At 39.7% G+C, this 16,513-nt stretch overlaps 1 protein-coding gene across 1 annotated transcript in view; it reads right to left on the reverse strand.

Moving 5' to 3' along the window:
• Positions 1–365: 365 nt before the first annotated feature.
• AIG1 (androgen induced 1) overlaps positions 366–16,513 on the reverse strand; it is a 129,975-nt gene continuing 113,827 nt past the window's right edge. Inside the window, exons 4-6 of the mRNA XM_042017031.1 lie at positions 13,768–13,883; positions 4,007–4,170; positions 366–1,012 (exon numbers count right to left, since the gene is read on the reverse strand). Coding sequence (XP_041872965.1) covers positions 975–1,012; positions 4,007–4,170; positions 13,768–13,883 — 318 coding nt within the window. The 3' untranslated portion in view covers positions 366–974. The remainder of the gene's footprint in view (positions 1,013–4,006; positions 4,171–13,767; positions 13,884–16,513) is intronic.

Below are 16,513 nucleotides of genomic sequence, written 5' to 3' on the forward strand. Positions count from 1 at the left end.
TACTAGAGTTAATTCTTGATTGTCTAATAATTAAACAGAATCATGCCAAACTTAAACAATCGCCAGTATTTTGCAATTGAATTCCTAATACAAACAGGCATATGTTTAACTTTAAACATTCGCTTATGTGCCTTCCTGAAGTAGACTTAAATGCTCTCTCCTGTACAACACGAACAGCTCAGCCCACCTATTGGGAACTTGTAACTTGAAAATGCAGGATCTGTTATTTTACTATGAAAATAAGAAGAAAAATCCTCATGTAGAAATTATATAATCTACAGTTGACACTGGAAAACTTGAAAATATATCATTCAAATGCCATCACTCCATCCAAAATTTCAAGAATCAGCATGAAGAAACAGAAATGCAAGGATAATTTCCTCTTTATTTAGGCCTTAAGATCTGAACACTGCAAGTAAGATTTCACTGAACTGGTAAAATCATTAACATAACGAATTTAAGGCAGCTGTTACATAGTGTTACATTAATATTTCAGTCAGACTGAACTCTTCTTTAGATACATTCATGCAATTAACTTCTATGCTGTACTTTGAAATATATAGGATTGCTTTGTCTCCCTGTATTAAACCTATCTCGTTAAGCTTTTCTCAAACAATACAGAGAATGAACTCATTGTTCTTCTTGGCAGAAGTAAAAAGATCTAATGACTTAATGTTTTAATGACTTATTTGATTCAAGAAATGCACGTTGATAATGCCTTGGAGATAAATATACATCTCATATGTGTATGTCACATGCAAGCATGGAGAAATAGGAATGAAGATTGAAACATTAACATTATTCTTAGCTAAAATCATTTTCCCCCCATATAAAATCCAAAAATATCCTTGCACTGAGAAGTGGGCCCATTAAACTTCCTCCTTTCCAAAAGATTCTTCTCCATGCCAACCTCTGTTGGGGATGAGAAATCTTCCATGGAGCCATAAACAATCCTCTGTGTTGCCTCTTATTGTTCACTCCAATTTCGGCTTTTCTTTTCCTTCTTCAATACCTGAAAACATATAGAGAGCAGCTTTTAAAAATCTCTCACTGAATACAAATGAAGGGTTTCCTCTAATGCATCAATCTTTCCTTTCCCTTTATTGATGTTGTTGCTCCTGCACTTGCTCACATGTGTTACCTCACCTGCTGTGAAGGAAAACAGCATCTGCACACCTGATGGCAGTGCTTGTCCAGTAAGGAACTGCACAAGCCTCCCTCCCTCACTCCCATTTTCAGACCAGCCTGACCCCCTGCCGCATGCCCAGCCTTTGACGGCTGCAGAGGTCTGGGAACACTTAGTTCCCTCACCTGCTCTGCTTACCTACTAGCAAACGAAAAGAGATGTTTCCATAGCTGAATCTAAGCAGCCAACTTTGTTTGAAAGAAAATTTTAATAATTGTGTTTCAGAATTGAATAATTTGAAGCCCCTCTCCATTTCAACATTGGATTTTTAAGTGTTTGCAGGTACATCTCCCTTTTTCAAAAGTACAAGAATGAAGAAACTACTGCTGAGAGGGTGCCTCTCTCTTCTTGTAATGGCCATTTCTTTCAGTAATATCAGGAGAGCTGAGTCAAGTGTAGGGCTCCTTAAAGAACTTATTCTAGCTGCAGGACTCGTCTCTTTTCTATGCTGAGAAAAGCCTGGGCTGGGCAGCAGACTGTGTTTTTTCTGGCAGTGGAAACATTCAGCTATTTCATATGCCTGTTCCTGGACAATGAATTACTACTGGTATCTGACAAAAGTATTGTTCTTCTGACTAAGCCCTCTCTGCCAGACATCTCAAATACAAATATTTCCTTTGGAGGTTTTCAGGCCTGCTGCATGCTGGAAAAGAAAGACTTATGATAACCAAAGGCAAAAAATAAGCAACGCTTGAGAATGCTGAGAGGAAAATCCAGTCACAAGTAAGATCACCTGCTAGTGCAATGTACGCATAGGCAGAATGTACACTGGAAATCACTTCAAAAACATAGTTAATGAATTCCAATATGGGAAATAATAAGACCCATCTGCAGTTAGAAAGCACAACTGCAGATCTGCCTTGCTGAAAGAAACAACACGGAGACAAATGGGTCTGCACATTGCCAGCAGCCCAAGTACAATGGCCCTGGGTGTTGCTGGCAAGCCAGCGCAATGGGAGAGCCACAGCTGAAGGTTTAGCAACCAAAACAAGAGGCCGGGACCAAAAGATTACAGAGTTTACAAGGCTGCTCCAGAGCCAATCTTAAGTCTTCTGCTTTCTCCTGGAAGGAGGTTTTCCAATAATTTTAAAAGCTGTTTAATTTGCCTTTTTGAAAGCGCCTCTTTCCTTTCTTCTGAAGCACTCTGCTGCAGAGGCATCAAATAGTTTGGCAGGAATGCAGATATCCTCAAAATTGTGGACAGACACTGGCTTGTACAAAGGGCAAATTTTTCCTTCCCTACCATGTTTGTGGTTTAACTTGGAAAAACTAACTGCAAATCATTTTGTCAGTAGTGAGATCCTATTTAATGCATCTCCAGAGGCAAATAAAAAAACTCCAAACCCAAACCAACCCCTTCTCACCCCAGAAATCTCATGGCAGACTGTTTTGATTCTCACTCTTACTGCTCAAAAGCCCCTTTTAAGTGTACAGTTTTCAAATAATATTTTCCCAGGTCTTGCAAGGTGACAGACTGGCATCATTTTACATCTCTGCTGTTTGTGGTGTTCCTGCCACGTGCTTTGTGTTAAGTTTATGCAAAGTGTTTCAAGCTCAGCAAACCAGCAGGTGACTCACGGCATTTTGTGTTTTGCAAGTGCTTGAGCCACAAAGGACTTGGGATCAATACTCCTTATCTACGTGAAGGAAACGATGGAGAGGACAATAATGCCAGGGTAAACCTTGAAAGATGTTGGAAGAATGACCCAATTGAGTTAGCTCCTCTAGGGCTTCGGGCCGCAAGGAACAGGGATTTTGTTATGCATACTTTGGAATACTGCAGGAGATTTTCCACCATCTACTTATTCATGGACTTGCTAAGAATATGTGATTCTTTACCACAGTATTATTCTTCATACAGAACTTAGGTCAAGTGAAATTATTCCTTGCAGCTGCCTTTTTTAGAAACATCTTTCCCGAATTAACTTAAAGAAGTTAAATAAATGTGAATTTGACATGAAAATGATGACTGAGTACCAGTCTTGAACACTGTGACCAGTGATTGATGGTCCTAGAGCAAAACCAAAAAGGCATTACCCCTGTATGCTAATATGAGCAAACAGCAGGTAAAACTGCTTTGAGCTTTTAGCATTAGATTCTCCCTGGTACTGAAGGACTTGTTTAAAGAGAGTTGTGTGTGCAATAAACTACCATGTGAGTTTATTTCCCTCCAGTTGTGATTTGCCACAGCAGCTACTATGAATGTTGTTTGCTTATTTCATTAAATTTGATAAATGAAAAACATCTTTCATAGACAAAAGGAATCTACTTTTAATCTTGCGTTTGTCTTATTTTCCTTTTTGCTCTCCTCAGCAATGGGTGGCCTAAGCAGGATAGATGAGGTAGAGTCTGCACTAAAGTGATCTTTCATTCCTGTTATTTCACTGACAAGAACATGTTCATTTTCCCTGAGTAAATTTATACATAGAAAATACCTTATACCTGAAAATACTAAAAGAGTATATTTTTAAGTCTAAGCTTACCGTTAATGGTGTTTGCATGGAACGATACTTTATTCTAGCTGCATTTAATGGGTTCATCAGCTAATAAGTGGGTTGTAAACATCTCAGGTAATTGCCAAGAGCTCTTAAATTAGTACTGTAAGTTATAAAAGAGAATACATATTCATAGCTCATCGGGCTCTCCAGCAGCCATTCTGTTCATCCGTCTGTTTTTAAGGGCAGGCAAGCAAGACGTTTCAGTGGAACTTCTGTCATTCTCCTTTGTTTTAGTCAGCTTAAAACATTCTACAGTTTCAGAGAAACATACTCAAGTCCTGATGGTGTATTTCATAAGATAAATTCCTAAAACAATACTCACATTTTTGCGTATCCCAGATATAGTTGTTCAGGACTTCTCCCACCAAGTAGAATACATTAATTATTACGGTAACAGCTGCAAAAAAGATTATCTTGACACCTGGGCTGAGGTGCTCAAGAAGTGGGTACACCCACACTCCTGTAACATGGTGAATCCAGCACACCCTGAAACAAAACAAAAATAACAAGCACTGACTCTTATAGCCCTGTTTTACAAAAGTAGCTTGGCCTGTAGGCTTACCTATCATAACCCAAAAAGCGATTATTTGAAAGGCCTGCAAGTTGCAGCTGAACTGGAGCATCTGGATGACATCCATCCCAAACAGACATCACAAATGATGAAACTATGACTGATTTCCCACATTCTTACTGCTTTGCTTTCAATTTATTATGAGCAGTTGGACAATTTTCATTTCTGATGTAGGCAGGTATTTCCTTGCTGCATTTATATTTCTGAGGAAACCCCCGTTTTCGTGCCAAAGCTGGAAACTGCAGCAGCCTCTCTTCCAAGCAGGTTCTCTATCCTAAGAGCATTCAGAGTTCTACAGGCTTTCCTACCAACTCTCTCTGATTTCTGCAGTATCCTACTTTCACTTCATACACATTTGCGTGTTTCTTTTGCTTTTCCTCGCTACACATGGTAATCAGTTTTTGGGTTTGCCAGAAGCATATGGTTTAGATTCTCTTTGAGAGAATAATTTCTTCAGCAACCATGTTTTAGATTGCTCCTCCTTTTCTTTCAGTTACCTGCTATAATTTGGAATCTAGTAATTTTACTCTAGGTAGGATAAATATTTTTTTAAAAAGCCCAAACAAAAACCTCAAAAGTAGTGCCCAGCTCCACAACCAATATGCAGTAAAGGAAAAGGATTGATGGCAGTTCGCTGATGACACAGAGATTTTTAGCATTCAGCTACAGAGGACATTGTTGGTACACTAACTCAAGGGACAGGCTACCAGCTTCACTGCAGTGCAGCCTGAAGAAGCACTCCAGGTGTGTGGTTTTGCTGTGCATGGTTGCAGTGGACACCTGTACTCTCTGATGGGATCGCTTTTGTGTTGAGATCTGATGCGGTGAGTGGTGAAGTCAGAGGGAGCAGAGAGAGTCCATACATTCCAGTAGCTGGAAGTTAAGAAAAGCAAATACTGGCAAACAACTGAGCAAACATCTCAGAGGCTAACTGGGTAAAGTGCTCAGTGAAGGCAGGCTGGAGCTCTGCTGGGCTCTCTTCAAGAATGTAAATATCTTCCTTTCTGACCTGGAAATTTGAGAGAAAAGCTCACAGTGAAGCACAGCTAGAGCAGCTGCACAGACTATTATAGATGAGGATTTCCATGGTTTGCTTGACTTGCTGATGTTTCTATTTGGTTAAGGAAGATTTTTGATCACTAGATCAACAGTCAAAGGCTCCTAAAGGGCAGAGACAGAGAAGTCCACACAAAATTGTTACCATAAAATTCTGTCACACAGGGAGTACAGAATCCCTATTTAACAATCACCCTGGAAATGTACATAGCTTCCCTCCTCCTTGGAAAAGCTTTTATTACAGCCAAACCCTTAACATTTGGACACTTCACTTGGGAAACTACATGTGTCAGTAAATTAATCTGCATGATCTAAATGCAGTTAAACCCCCTTTCTCCAAATCACTTCACATATGGGAAATTGTCTCTGTACTTTACAGTTATTTCCCCCAGTATTCTTCTGTGATAGAATTAACCTGACAAGATAAAATTATCTATGAAAAAATGAAGGGCTCCTGTGTAACCCATGGTAACAGGGGACACCATGTTCCTTTTGATAAAGATGAGACAGTTGGGTAGAAGGTACTGGGATGCCCCCTACTACCAGGTTGGGATAGTGGGGAATGTCTATTATCACCTAACAATTTTCAGTTTCATTTGCTTTTTTCAGTTTTCATTTGCTTGTTTTTCCTAATGATCATTCTGTGAAAAGCTCCAAGGAAAAAGACTGAAAAAGAGCCAGTCTCTTTTCCACTTACTTTCTCTGGTGTGATGAAACTGCCCAGGACTATGAAGTACAGAGGGACTTCACAAGGGACCTTCTAAACAGCACCTATGTAGCCAACTTCATGAACCAAGTAGAAGTGGCTTTTACTAGAACGCATTTATGCTAGAAAGAGGAAGTATTTTCTAATCCCAACCAATGAGTCACTGCTGAGCTCCTGAATGTCAGCAATCTCTAGTTAGTTCAGTCTTTGCAGACAGCTCATGCACTCTGCTCCCTGCTGCCCAGCACAGGAGCCCACTCCCTGCATGGTGATGCTGCTTGTGCCCTCAGTGTAGCTGTTGTTTGCCTGTCCCCGGGGTGGTCACACAGTCAGAACTGCTTTGAGCACAAGAGGGACCGAGCACTGCTCTGGAGACAAGTGACAAACCCACCTGAGCCTTCTAAAAATGAGCTGCACCATGCCGCTGGCTATGCTGGGGTGGAGTAATATTAGCCTTCTCTCCACTGAGCAGTGACACACTGACTGCTCCGGCATTGTCTGGACTACAAACAGGAGCAGCAAAGGGACGACTGCTGCCTTGGAAACCCCAGCTGGTGGCCTTTCTTAGTGGGTTTGTTCCTGCTGGAGTACAGGCGATCTCGAGGCTGCACTATAAAGGGCTGATCAACCATTCGCATAAAGCTTCCACACAAGAGTGCTGATTGCCAATGTTAATGAATGCCTTCAATGTTGCAATTCTAGTAACCATTACTCCTATCCAACCTCATTATTAGTTAAGCACAGGAAAGCATGCATTAAGATTTACTTACGAGTGCAAATCTAGATCAAATTGAAGACTTTGTTATTGAACAGGTGTAAAAAATGTGTTGTTTAGATAGAAATAAACTGACGAGAAAAAGTTCAAACTAAAACTGGACTGGCTACTTCTGAGAAAAAGTTCAAACTAAAACTGGACTGGCTACTTCTGAGAAGATAAAATTAACCCTAACCTCCCTGTGATTTGGAACAGTAGCAGCTGTATGTAGACATAACTGTATTTTCAAAGATGAATGTGTTACAGGTCATTGAGTTCATCTAGCCATTTGTTAGGAACAGTAAAAAGAGAAGGAATGGAAATATTCACACGTTGTATTCAAATTAAAAAGTCTGTTAAAAAAAGTGTTTGTTTTTAGAAATTTTCAACCAGTTGGTGCAGAAATCAGAAAAAGCTATTTGAAAATGCACAGTATTGCTTGTTTTTAACAAATCTGTCAAAAAATGTGACTTTTTATCTGGTTTTCACTTCTACTATAGAGTAGATGTTGCATATCTCTCCTATCAAACTAATCGGGAGAAAACGAAAACTATGCAGGGAACATACACATCTATTTATTCTTTGGATATAGATCATTTGTTAATGAGGAAAACTAAGTACAAAAAACTGTTGGAACCTTGTGGTTTATGTGTACTCTGTCAGTTTAAATAATACAGCTGTAACAACAGCATGTGAAAGACCTTAGTCCTGGTAGGATCGAGCTCAGCAAGTGGGTTATAATGGCAGATAATAACCATGACACACCATGAATTTTTTCATGGGACATGTTGCAAAAGATGGTGTCTCCTTCATGGTGGCTGTTCCCAGCTGTCACAGCTTGGCAGCATTTTGTGGTCTAGACTCTCAGAGAGAGTATCCACTCATTTCCTGCTCAGCTTGAGTCCTTAATCATAATCTGCAGCCATCAACAACCAGTACTACGAGTTCTGGAAACAGAGGCTATTAAATGAGGGGCTATGTAACTTCTCAAGAGCAGCAAATGAAAGGACACAGAATAATAATGCACGACATAAAACGGGTGAAGAGGTCCCAATTCTCTTCCTCGTAACAGAAGAATCACCTCAACAGAACTCAGAGACAAGAAATTCAAATCTGATAATGGAAACATCTTTCTGAATGATACCTAGTTAAACTCTGGAATGCTCTACCCTATCTTTCAGTGCTACATCACTGAAATAAAGATGTTCAAAAAAGTTTTGAAGTATGAAAGTCTGGAAGTCTACTTAGACCACTCCTCTTCTCTAGGCCCTATCACGCAACTCTAGCGAGTTTCTGAAGTCAGGAGATCGTACAAGCAGTAAGAATACGCACAATTATGCCTAAGTTTAAAGAGTACAAGGTATATAAACCATCAAGACTAAAGGATCCAAGCACCCATGTTTTGACATAAGTTTTGGAAGAAAACTCCCCTTGAAGGCTGGTTGTTTCATAATGGCCTGCTAAGCTCTCCTAAAGCATCTGACATTAGCTAATACCTGGAGCCTGGGTACATGACAACTCTCATCTACTATGGCAGCTCATTTCTGGTTACTTCTTGCAACAGCAAATCCTCTCCCAGATCTTCAGTGCTCTTCATATTTCCAGTGACTGGCACAAAGGAAGGCTGAATCCTTGGTTCCAGACAAATTGTAGACCAGTTCCCAGTGGCAACTCTTTAGCAAACAATAGAACATGGGCATTTTCTACGCCTTTATTTCATGATCTTTTCCAGCATCACTCTTTTCCTTTTCCACAAAAAGTGAGAACTTTACCCAGAGCTACTAAAATGTGTTAATGTCTTCCAAAGGAAGTGATGGGCTTACAGCAGCTGAGACTTTCAAAACAAACAAACAAATAAATAATTTGTGGTTGTAGTGTAGCACCAATCTTACGCTTTCAGGGACAGGAGCACAACGACCCACTGAATTTGTTCTGCTTTTGGTTTCTAATACTGATTGATGTGAGGCACATTTTCATAACTCCCTCAAAAGACATAGGAGAGTTTGTTCTGCATCTAATCAGAATTCTTAAGATCTCAGCTGTATTAAGATGCTGGGCTTCTTATATCAACAGCCATCCAGACCTAATACACCTACACCAGGAATGTACATAGTTTAGAAATTTTAAAGACTAAAATGTAAGTTCAATAAACAGTCATCATTTACGAAATAACAACAATAATCCCCTCTTGCTCCATTTTCTTAATGCTGAATTCTTCTCCATTCATCTGAGTGGAGAACAATATATGGGTCACAGGACTGTGCTACTGGTGTGGAGTGGCTTAGGCAGCCAGAAGTCCTGGGAAACTGCAGCTGCAAGTAATGTCACATCCAAAACATATTCAGCATGACATGGTCCTGGCATCCTCTGGGATGAACAAAGCAGAAATTTTGTGTTTATGTACAGGTAGCTAGAATGACAGAAACTTAGCAGATTCACTGCAAAGCGTTGTCATCTCTGGAAGTCATTTATTTTGATAAATAATTTTTCATTTTAAATATAGTAATGGTTGCTATGCCTTCTTGAGCTATATTTTAAGGAGCTGCACAAGGAAGTGAGAACATATTACCCATGCATGTCATCTGTGATTGTACTGTTGCTTTGACTGAAACATTTGAGTATGTGGAGGTGGAGGGGAGCCAGAAAGTAACAGTCCATAATGGCTATGTCAGACCTAACAGGCTGGGGACCCATACAGCCTTCTCTTGCTGAAAGCACTTCTGCCCTCCCACCTTCCTTCTGGGTCAGGTACAGGGGACACTAATCTTCCCCTGGCCTATTTCTGCTGCTTCTGTTTCTTCCTACTCTCTCCTGTTCTGGGCAGCTCCAGCTCCAACTCTTTCCTCCTCCTCTGCATTGTCTTATCTATCATCCACTTCTACATCAGCCTTCCACTCTGATTTCAAAGTCCGTCTCTCTCTCCCTCTCCCAGCATTCCCCACTTACTTGCATGATTTCAGCTTTGAAGGTGCTGACTTGTGAGCTGCACGTTTCCTTACCCACTCACTTCTCTTTTAACCCATAATTTTAGATAATTTCTTTTACTTGCTCCCAGGACATTTTACATTTTTGGTGTTTTCTCTAACTACCGATTCCTCTGATCTTCATTAAACTTTTACCCCCAGTGCTCATTTCCAAAAGCACGCATGACCCCCCCCCCCCATACAAACCCTCAGCAGAGCCTAGCAAAGCCATGTTGTGTCTCTCCTGCTCCATCAGCACCAGCAACCTCAAAAATCCTTCTCGTTTCTCAACCCTGCACTTCTTTATCAATCTGACTGTCAATTCTCACCAAGCTTCACACTCTAGCTCACCACCCCTCTCTTCTGGATGTCAAGGTTTGTCCTAGCAGTCTGTGCCAACATCTGCTCTTTCTGATCTTCCTCTCCTTCTATGGAAAATCGCTAGTGGAAATCCTGCAGCAAGCCCGATAGAATCAATCTCAAATTCATTCCACATCCTCAGTGTACATTCCTTTCTTAAATTTGTTCAAGAAGAATTCCGCAAATTACCCCATCTAAATGCTCTCCCTCAGCAAATCTACGGAACTCTCCTAAAGTCACTTCAAGAAAAACTTTATCTTCGAATGAAAGTTTAAAAGCTCTTTAAATAGATTTACAAAAGAATGAAAGAATTAATCAAGTCCAAGCTTGGCACATGTGGAGGCAGCTCCTGGTGGATTTGAGATAGCAACAAGAGAGCAGATCAAGTCTTTTGCTCCCAAACATGCAGCCCAGCACGACTATGGCAGTGGAGTCAGATTCCTAGGGTCTGTTTTTTTGGCATCCTGAAATGCTCAAAAGTAGAGGGAAAAGTAAAACCATTTAAAATAAACGTATTTGTCTCAGTTTATTTTAGGGACATATTAAGCTCTGATATTAGTTACCATGAGGTCATTCTTGTTACAAGGAGCAACACATTTCTGGCTCTTTTCTGTTCCTTGACAACCAACTCCATACACTCATTGGCAGAATTTTCTGGTAGTACTGGCAAACGCTTCAGTTTTCTTTTCACTGTCTAGATTTAACAATTCAATAAAAACTGTGACCTTTTCAAGCCATGCTAAATAAAGCCAATAGGCTTTTCCCATCTTATCCCATGGCCTCCGTCCTGAAAGTCCATGTATGGTCTGCAACAGGCAATGCAAGTCTGTGAATGCTCTGCCTGGGCACAGTTCCTTAAGAGCATGGGAGAGCTCCCTCTCACATAGAGTGCATGAGCTAAGTGTGCCTACTCAAAAACTCTCTGACTGAAGGGAGAGCATGCAAAAAACAGAAAAAAAGAAAAAGCTTTTACTCTTCAAGAAAGGATGTTTCTCAGAAAACAAGTCTCTGAATCATGCTCAGGAGATATCAGGTTATTTAGCTATGTTCTCACAATTTCAGTGATGCTATTCAGAATTGTTTGCCAGTTTGCTAATTTACCAATTATACATAAAAAAGCACTTGCTATTCCACCATCTCTTTCATACATGACAGATTCAGTCACATATGAAATGAAACAAGCTTTCCTCTACTTGGAGTTGAAAAAAATGCATTCACAGAATCAAACCTGAACAACACCCTCCTCTATGTTCCTTTCCAGTTAAAAATGCAACACAATACATAAAACATGTAGCATGGTAAGAAAGTTTCAGCTGAGATGGGAAGAGAATTCAAAATTCAAGAACAAAACATGAAGAACGTCTGATTAGCAACTGTCTTCACTTTATTCTGAGAGTTGCAGTGAAAATACTTCTGCTGAGGGAAAAATGAAGTAGGTAAAAGGACAAATTCTCAAGTGGCAGATTCCTAAATTCTAATTAAAAAATACATAAAACAAGAACTAAGACCCAGCCTGGGACCCATGGTCAACCCTAAGTTCAAAGTAAGGAAGTTCCACCAGGCTGTATGAAACTAGGTCATTTGCAGGTGTAGTCTAAGTCTAATACACCAAGCTAACCTTGAGGGTTCTGCCAACAAGGACAACAGATCTGAATTTAGGAATTCCAAGCCCTCTCTACTGCAATGTGATCACTTGGCAGCAGGAAGACAGTGGATTTCAGCTGCGAGAAGAAGGCACACCCTGAATGAGAGGGATGACAAAGTCCTCACTTTTCATACTTTCTGGCAGATTTTTCCTACCTGTGAGTGTGATATATCATATTGATATAATGGAACCAAGATTTGGCTTGCAGCCTAAAGCACATCTTGGAGAGAGTCTTCAATAGAACCTGCAGGCTGAAAGCAGAACTTGCAAGGGATGGCACAGTGTAGCTTGTGTCTGCCTCCACTAACTCGCAAAGGCCTCCTTCCATAACAGTAGGAGAAATGGGTTGTATGTGCATAATTTAGCAGGATGAACTTTTAAGATTGTCTCAGCCCATTTATAGAGAAATCACAAATTGGAAGAAGGTGAATCACTTGAGAGTAGCCCTATCCATTTTGGAAATAATATATGTGTAGGCAAAACCAAAAAACAAAGCAAAGGCAAAGGGAGATGACCATAGTCTGTACCTGGGTATCTGCTTAGTAATTAATTTAATGCAGAATCTTCTCCTCCTGCTTTACTTGTCCTACAGTTTTCTTTTACCTTGTAGCTGCAGGATACAGATGCACTGTAGTAGGCATGTTCAAGCTAGATGAGTATCACACTGATACTGTAGCAGATTCTTAAAAGATTTTAAGACACATATGGTTTTACTTCACTTGTGAAAGTGGATTGTTTAAATTTAAAATTCTTATTAAATACTATTGCATGTATCTACTTAGATAATTTTGAGAAAACAGGAGTTGCTGGAGAAGGTCAAGTCACAGGTAACTCTGCTAATCTGTCTTCAGGTACCATCAGAGGAAGGTCAAGAACTATCACAGTTAAGCATTACTATATGTGGGTTAAAAACATAATTATGTTTTTCCTGAAGGAACAATCATGTGCCTTTTTTCATGAGGCTGCCTTTATCTTACAATTACAAATATTATTCTTTTTTAAGAATATGTTTATAAAAGTATTAAAAAAAATTAAAAAAAACATATTAAGTATGTTTATAAAAGCAAATGGCAGAATGTGGCTGTTGTCCTGGGACACAGCATCCCACTTCAGCTGGATTAATAGCATTTTATGATCACTCAGTGTGCATGGATATGTATGACTAATGACTTCTCCTTCACTGGACTAAAGGGAAAAATTGCATAGTTGAAGCATTGTGATAGTACTGTCTTGAGACCATGTTCTTCTCACATTAGTTTTATCTCACTTGGTTGGTGGAAATTTTGGAAAATACATTCTGAGCTGAGAGAAAGATGTTGTGAAGTGAAAAGAAAGAATATGAAAAGTAAACAGGGGGTCATGAAATGCAGAAAGGATAAAGGATAGATGGTATCAAAGGAGAACTATAAATAAAACAAAGGTTTAGTGAAAAATAAATACTAGGGTGACCAAAGTCAGGTACTTGATTAGAAACTGCCCAAAGACTTAATTTAATGTTGTGTAAGAAAGATTATTTCTGTTTTAGTTTCATTTCTCACCAACATTTGCATTTCTTAAAACAAACTTTAGAGTGTTTGGATTACTGACTTATTCTGTAATCAATTTCACAGAAAGAATTCATGAACTAGTAAAGAAAAAAGACAGTGTTCTATCTTTTCTGTTGCCGCTTAAATACTGATGCCGGAAATCATTTGCCTATTCTCAATTTTATTTGATAGAACAAAAACCCTAGGCAATAAAACTAAGGTCCAAGAAAAACATTTAGCTTGAAAAAAGGTTGAAAAATGTACCCTTGGAAAGACCACTGCTTACATGGGATTGTTCAACAAATTCCTGTTGTGTGAGGTTTGGCATATACTTTCTAAAAATATAAGCATCTGGGGAAACCAGACAAAGCCCAGGTCTTGGACCAAACGAGGCATGCAGCGTGAATCTGTTAGCGATTATATCCATAATGAAATATGTGCCCAAATTTAGCAGTACAAAACCCCCAATACAATGTGAAAACACAGCATGTACAGCCCTTACCATAAAATATAGCCAACAGCGAAGGTGCACACTGCAGCCAGTCCACAGCTCCTGCTGGGATACTGATGATGTGTTGTTCTCATCTCGATTAATACAAAGGGCAAAACTGTTGTGTGCTGGAAAAAAACAAAACAATGGGGAAAAACCAGGTGATATAAATGGTTCTCTATATTTTCATTTCAATTGTACAATAAGAAACTTAATCGCAGAAACCCGAAGACAATTCTTGATGGTTAGAAAGTCAAGGTAAAATAACTATAAAATTGATCAATAACCCAACCAGTATCATCTCTATAATGTCCAACTGTTTGAGAGAGCAGAGGAAAACTGAGTATCCAGAACGTGCTTTTCCTTTTGTTCAGGAATCCAAGGCAGATACTCAGTGAGTAAAAAGGGAATGTGTCATGAATGGACACAGGTCCCAATCCCAGGCTGGCCCTGAAGTTGCTCTGTGATCTCTGCCACATCATTTCAGTTATTTTGACCATTATAGCTAGGAGGCAATGCATCTAGTTTTCAGAGACTAAGTACAAACAATGCCAAATGAATGAATACAAATGGAGGTATTTAATGCATCTGAGAATTAGGTTTAAATGTATCTCAATCTGGGAACTTGAAAACAGGGGACATATTTTCAAATGATAGCATCAATACCTCTGTTCCTCCATCTGCAAGACAGAAGCAATTATATTCAGAAAGGTGTTGTGAATCTTAATTTGTTAGTTGTGCAAAATAGTTTTAGATTCCCAAATGAATCATACGAAAGCCAAAGCTGTAAAAACCATTTTCAGCCACTTGTCTTTATTTAGCTGTGAAACTCCTTATTTTGTCATTTTCCCATACTCATTTCCTACACTGCCCCTTCTGAGAAGGCCTGTTCATCCAATTAATGTCAGCAGCATGAAAAACTGCATCCAGCCTGCGCCCAACACTCAATGTCTACATTTCAGAGTGCTGGCAGGCATGAAAATATACATAAGTAAAAAACAAATGTGCCAGGAAATAAACCCCATAATTTCTTAGTATACAGCTCACTTAGGACCAGCATTAGTGGCAACTGCAGAAGCATACCCTGCCTTGCCTCCATGGGGCCAAGTTATTGCAGGCATCTAAAGGGAATTACTTCAGTTGAGAGCTTGGCTCTGGGGCTTGATAAGACCAACTGTGAACTCTCCTGCCCACTCCACAGGAAGACCTGCAGGTGTAAGGATTGCAAGGGCAGCCTAAGTCCTAATCCAGGATCAGTCCTTCCCCAGGTACTTGATCACCAACTGGAAAGGAAATTTATGGTGTACACTGGCCACATTTTGCCATCATGTAGTTTTGGGGAAAGCTGGAGAGTCGGGTTTTAAGTTTGCAATAATCAAAATGTAAACCCACAGTGACTTTTCACCTGAATGCAGATAGGAAAGGCACGGAGTAGAAATATCCTTGCGTGGATTACAGGTTCAACTGAGAGGAAGCATAGTGGGGTCTAAGCCTTTAAAAACTGCAAAGAAGAATGGTTTGAATGGGAAATGGTAAGATAATGGAAATGCTCTCGCTGAGAGATGTAACATAATTGAATTGGATAACTGGTCTGATTTTCAAGGCATTAGTAATTAATGACTAGCATTTGGAGAATGTCAGGTGGATAATACAGCTGTTAGGGGAGCTTTCAATTTCTTCATCTTTTAACAACTTGTTCCACCCCCATCCCTTTAAACGGTATAAATCAGCATCAAGGGAACGCAGAGATGTTTTACATGTGGTCTGCTATAAAAGTGCCCACCATTAGATGAGAGGTCTGTGAACTGCAGAGGACCTTCAGAATCCATGATCAGGGACCGAGAGCAAAGCAAGCCCTGGAGATTCACCTGCTTATCTTGTGTCTGTATGGAAAAGGTCTCCAGGCAGAGAGAGATCAGTGCCTCACTCCGAAGAGCCCCCAAAGCAGAGCAGCTGGAGACTGTGCAAATGTCTTCTGCCCTGCCCCCGTAACTTACTCAGAGAAAAAACCAGAAGACAACAACGACTATTAATTCCAAACTCCACCCTTGATATTCCTTGTACAATGTATTCTTGTGATCCAGTCACTTAGTTTTAGCTCTACATTCTATAGAGGATTGTTACAGAGCTTGCGAGCTTGGTTTCTCCATGTAAATGTTTATCACTTTCAATACTGCTTGTTGACGAGTTCCTCATTGATGATAACAACTCAACAGCTTGCCAATTAAAAAGTAGTTAAAATAATTTCAGCAATCAAGCCTTAATCTAGGATACTCTTCTCCTTTCCCTCCTCCCAATTCTTGTGGTTATATAACAAAATAGGTTATTATTTTCCTAAATTCTCACTTCTGCTCTTTTCTAAAGGTAAGGGGTGGGGGAATAGCGGATAATGAGCTGTGCCACTGAAGACTTTGTGTACAAAACCCTTTTAAAAGTACAGTGGAATTAGAAGTGTAAGGAAAAATTCAGAGATGTGTATCTTTAATCTCAGTCTGTTAGAGTGAATGTCAATGCTACATGCAAACACTGCAGTTTTACAAATTTAGATGAACTTTGGTTTAAAATGTTTTTGTGAAAGTGCCACTCTAAAAAGCTGCTTCAGACCCTTTACTAAACCACAACCAAGATAAAATTTCCTTTCTCTACATTTCAGCTCCTCCAAAAACCTTGATTTAAAAAACATGAAATTTTGTAGTCTGGGATATCTTCTATCCAACAGTGCCAATTAAAACTCTAGACTGAAGCATAGTGAAGATGA

Source organism: Corvus kubaryi, unplaced genomic scaffold, assembly GCF_017639235.1.
Source record: "Corvus kubaryi isolate FWS band 111438036 unplaced genomic scaffold, C.kubaryi_AGA036_p1.0 split3-73, whole genome shotgun sequence".
In the NCBI taxonomy this organism is placed as follows: Eukaryota; Metazoa; Chordata; class Aves; order Passeriformes; family Corvidae; genus Corvus; species Corvus kubaryi.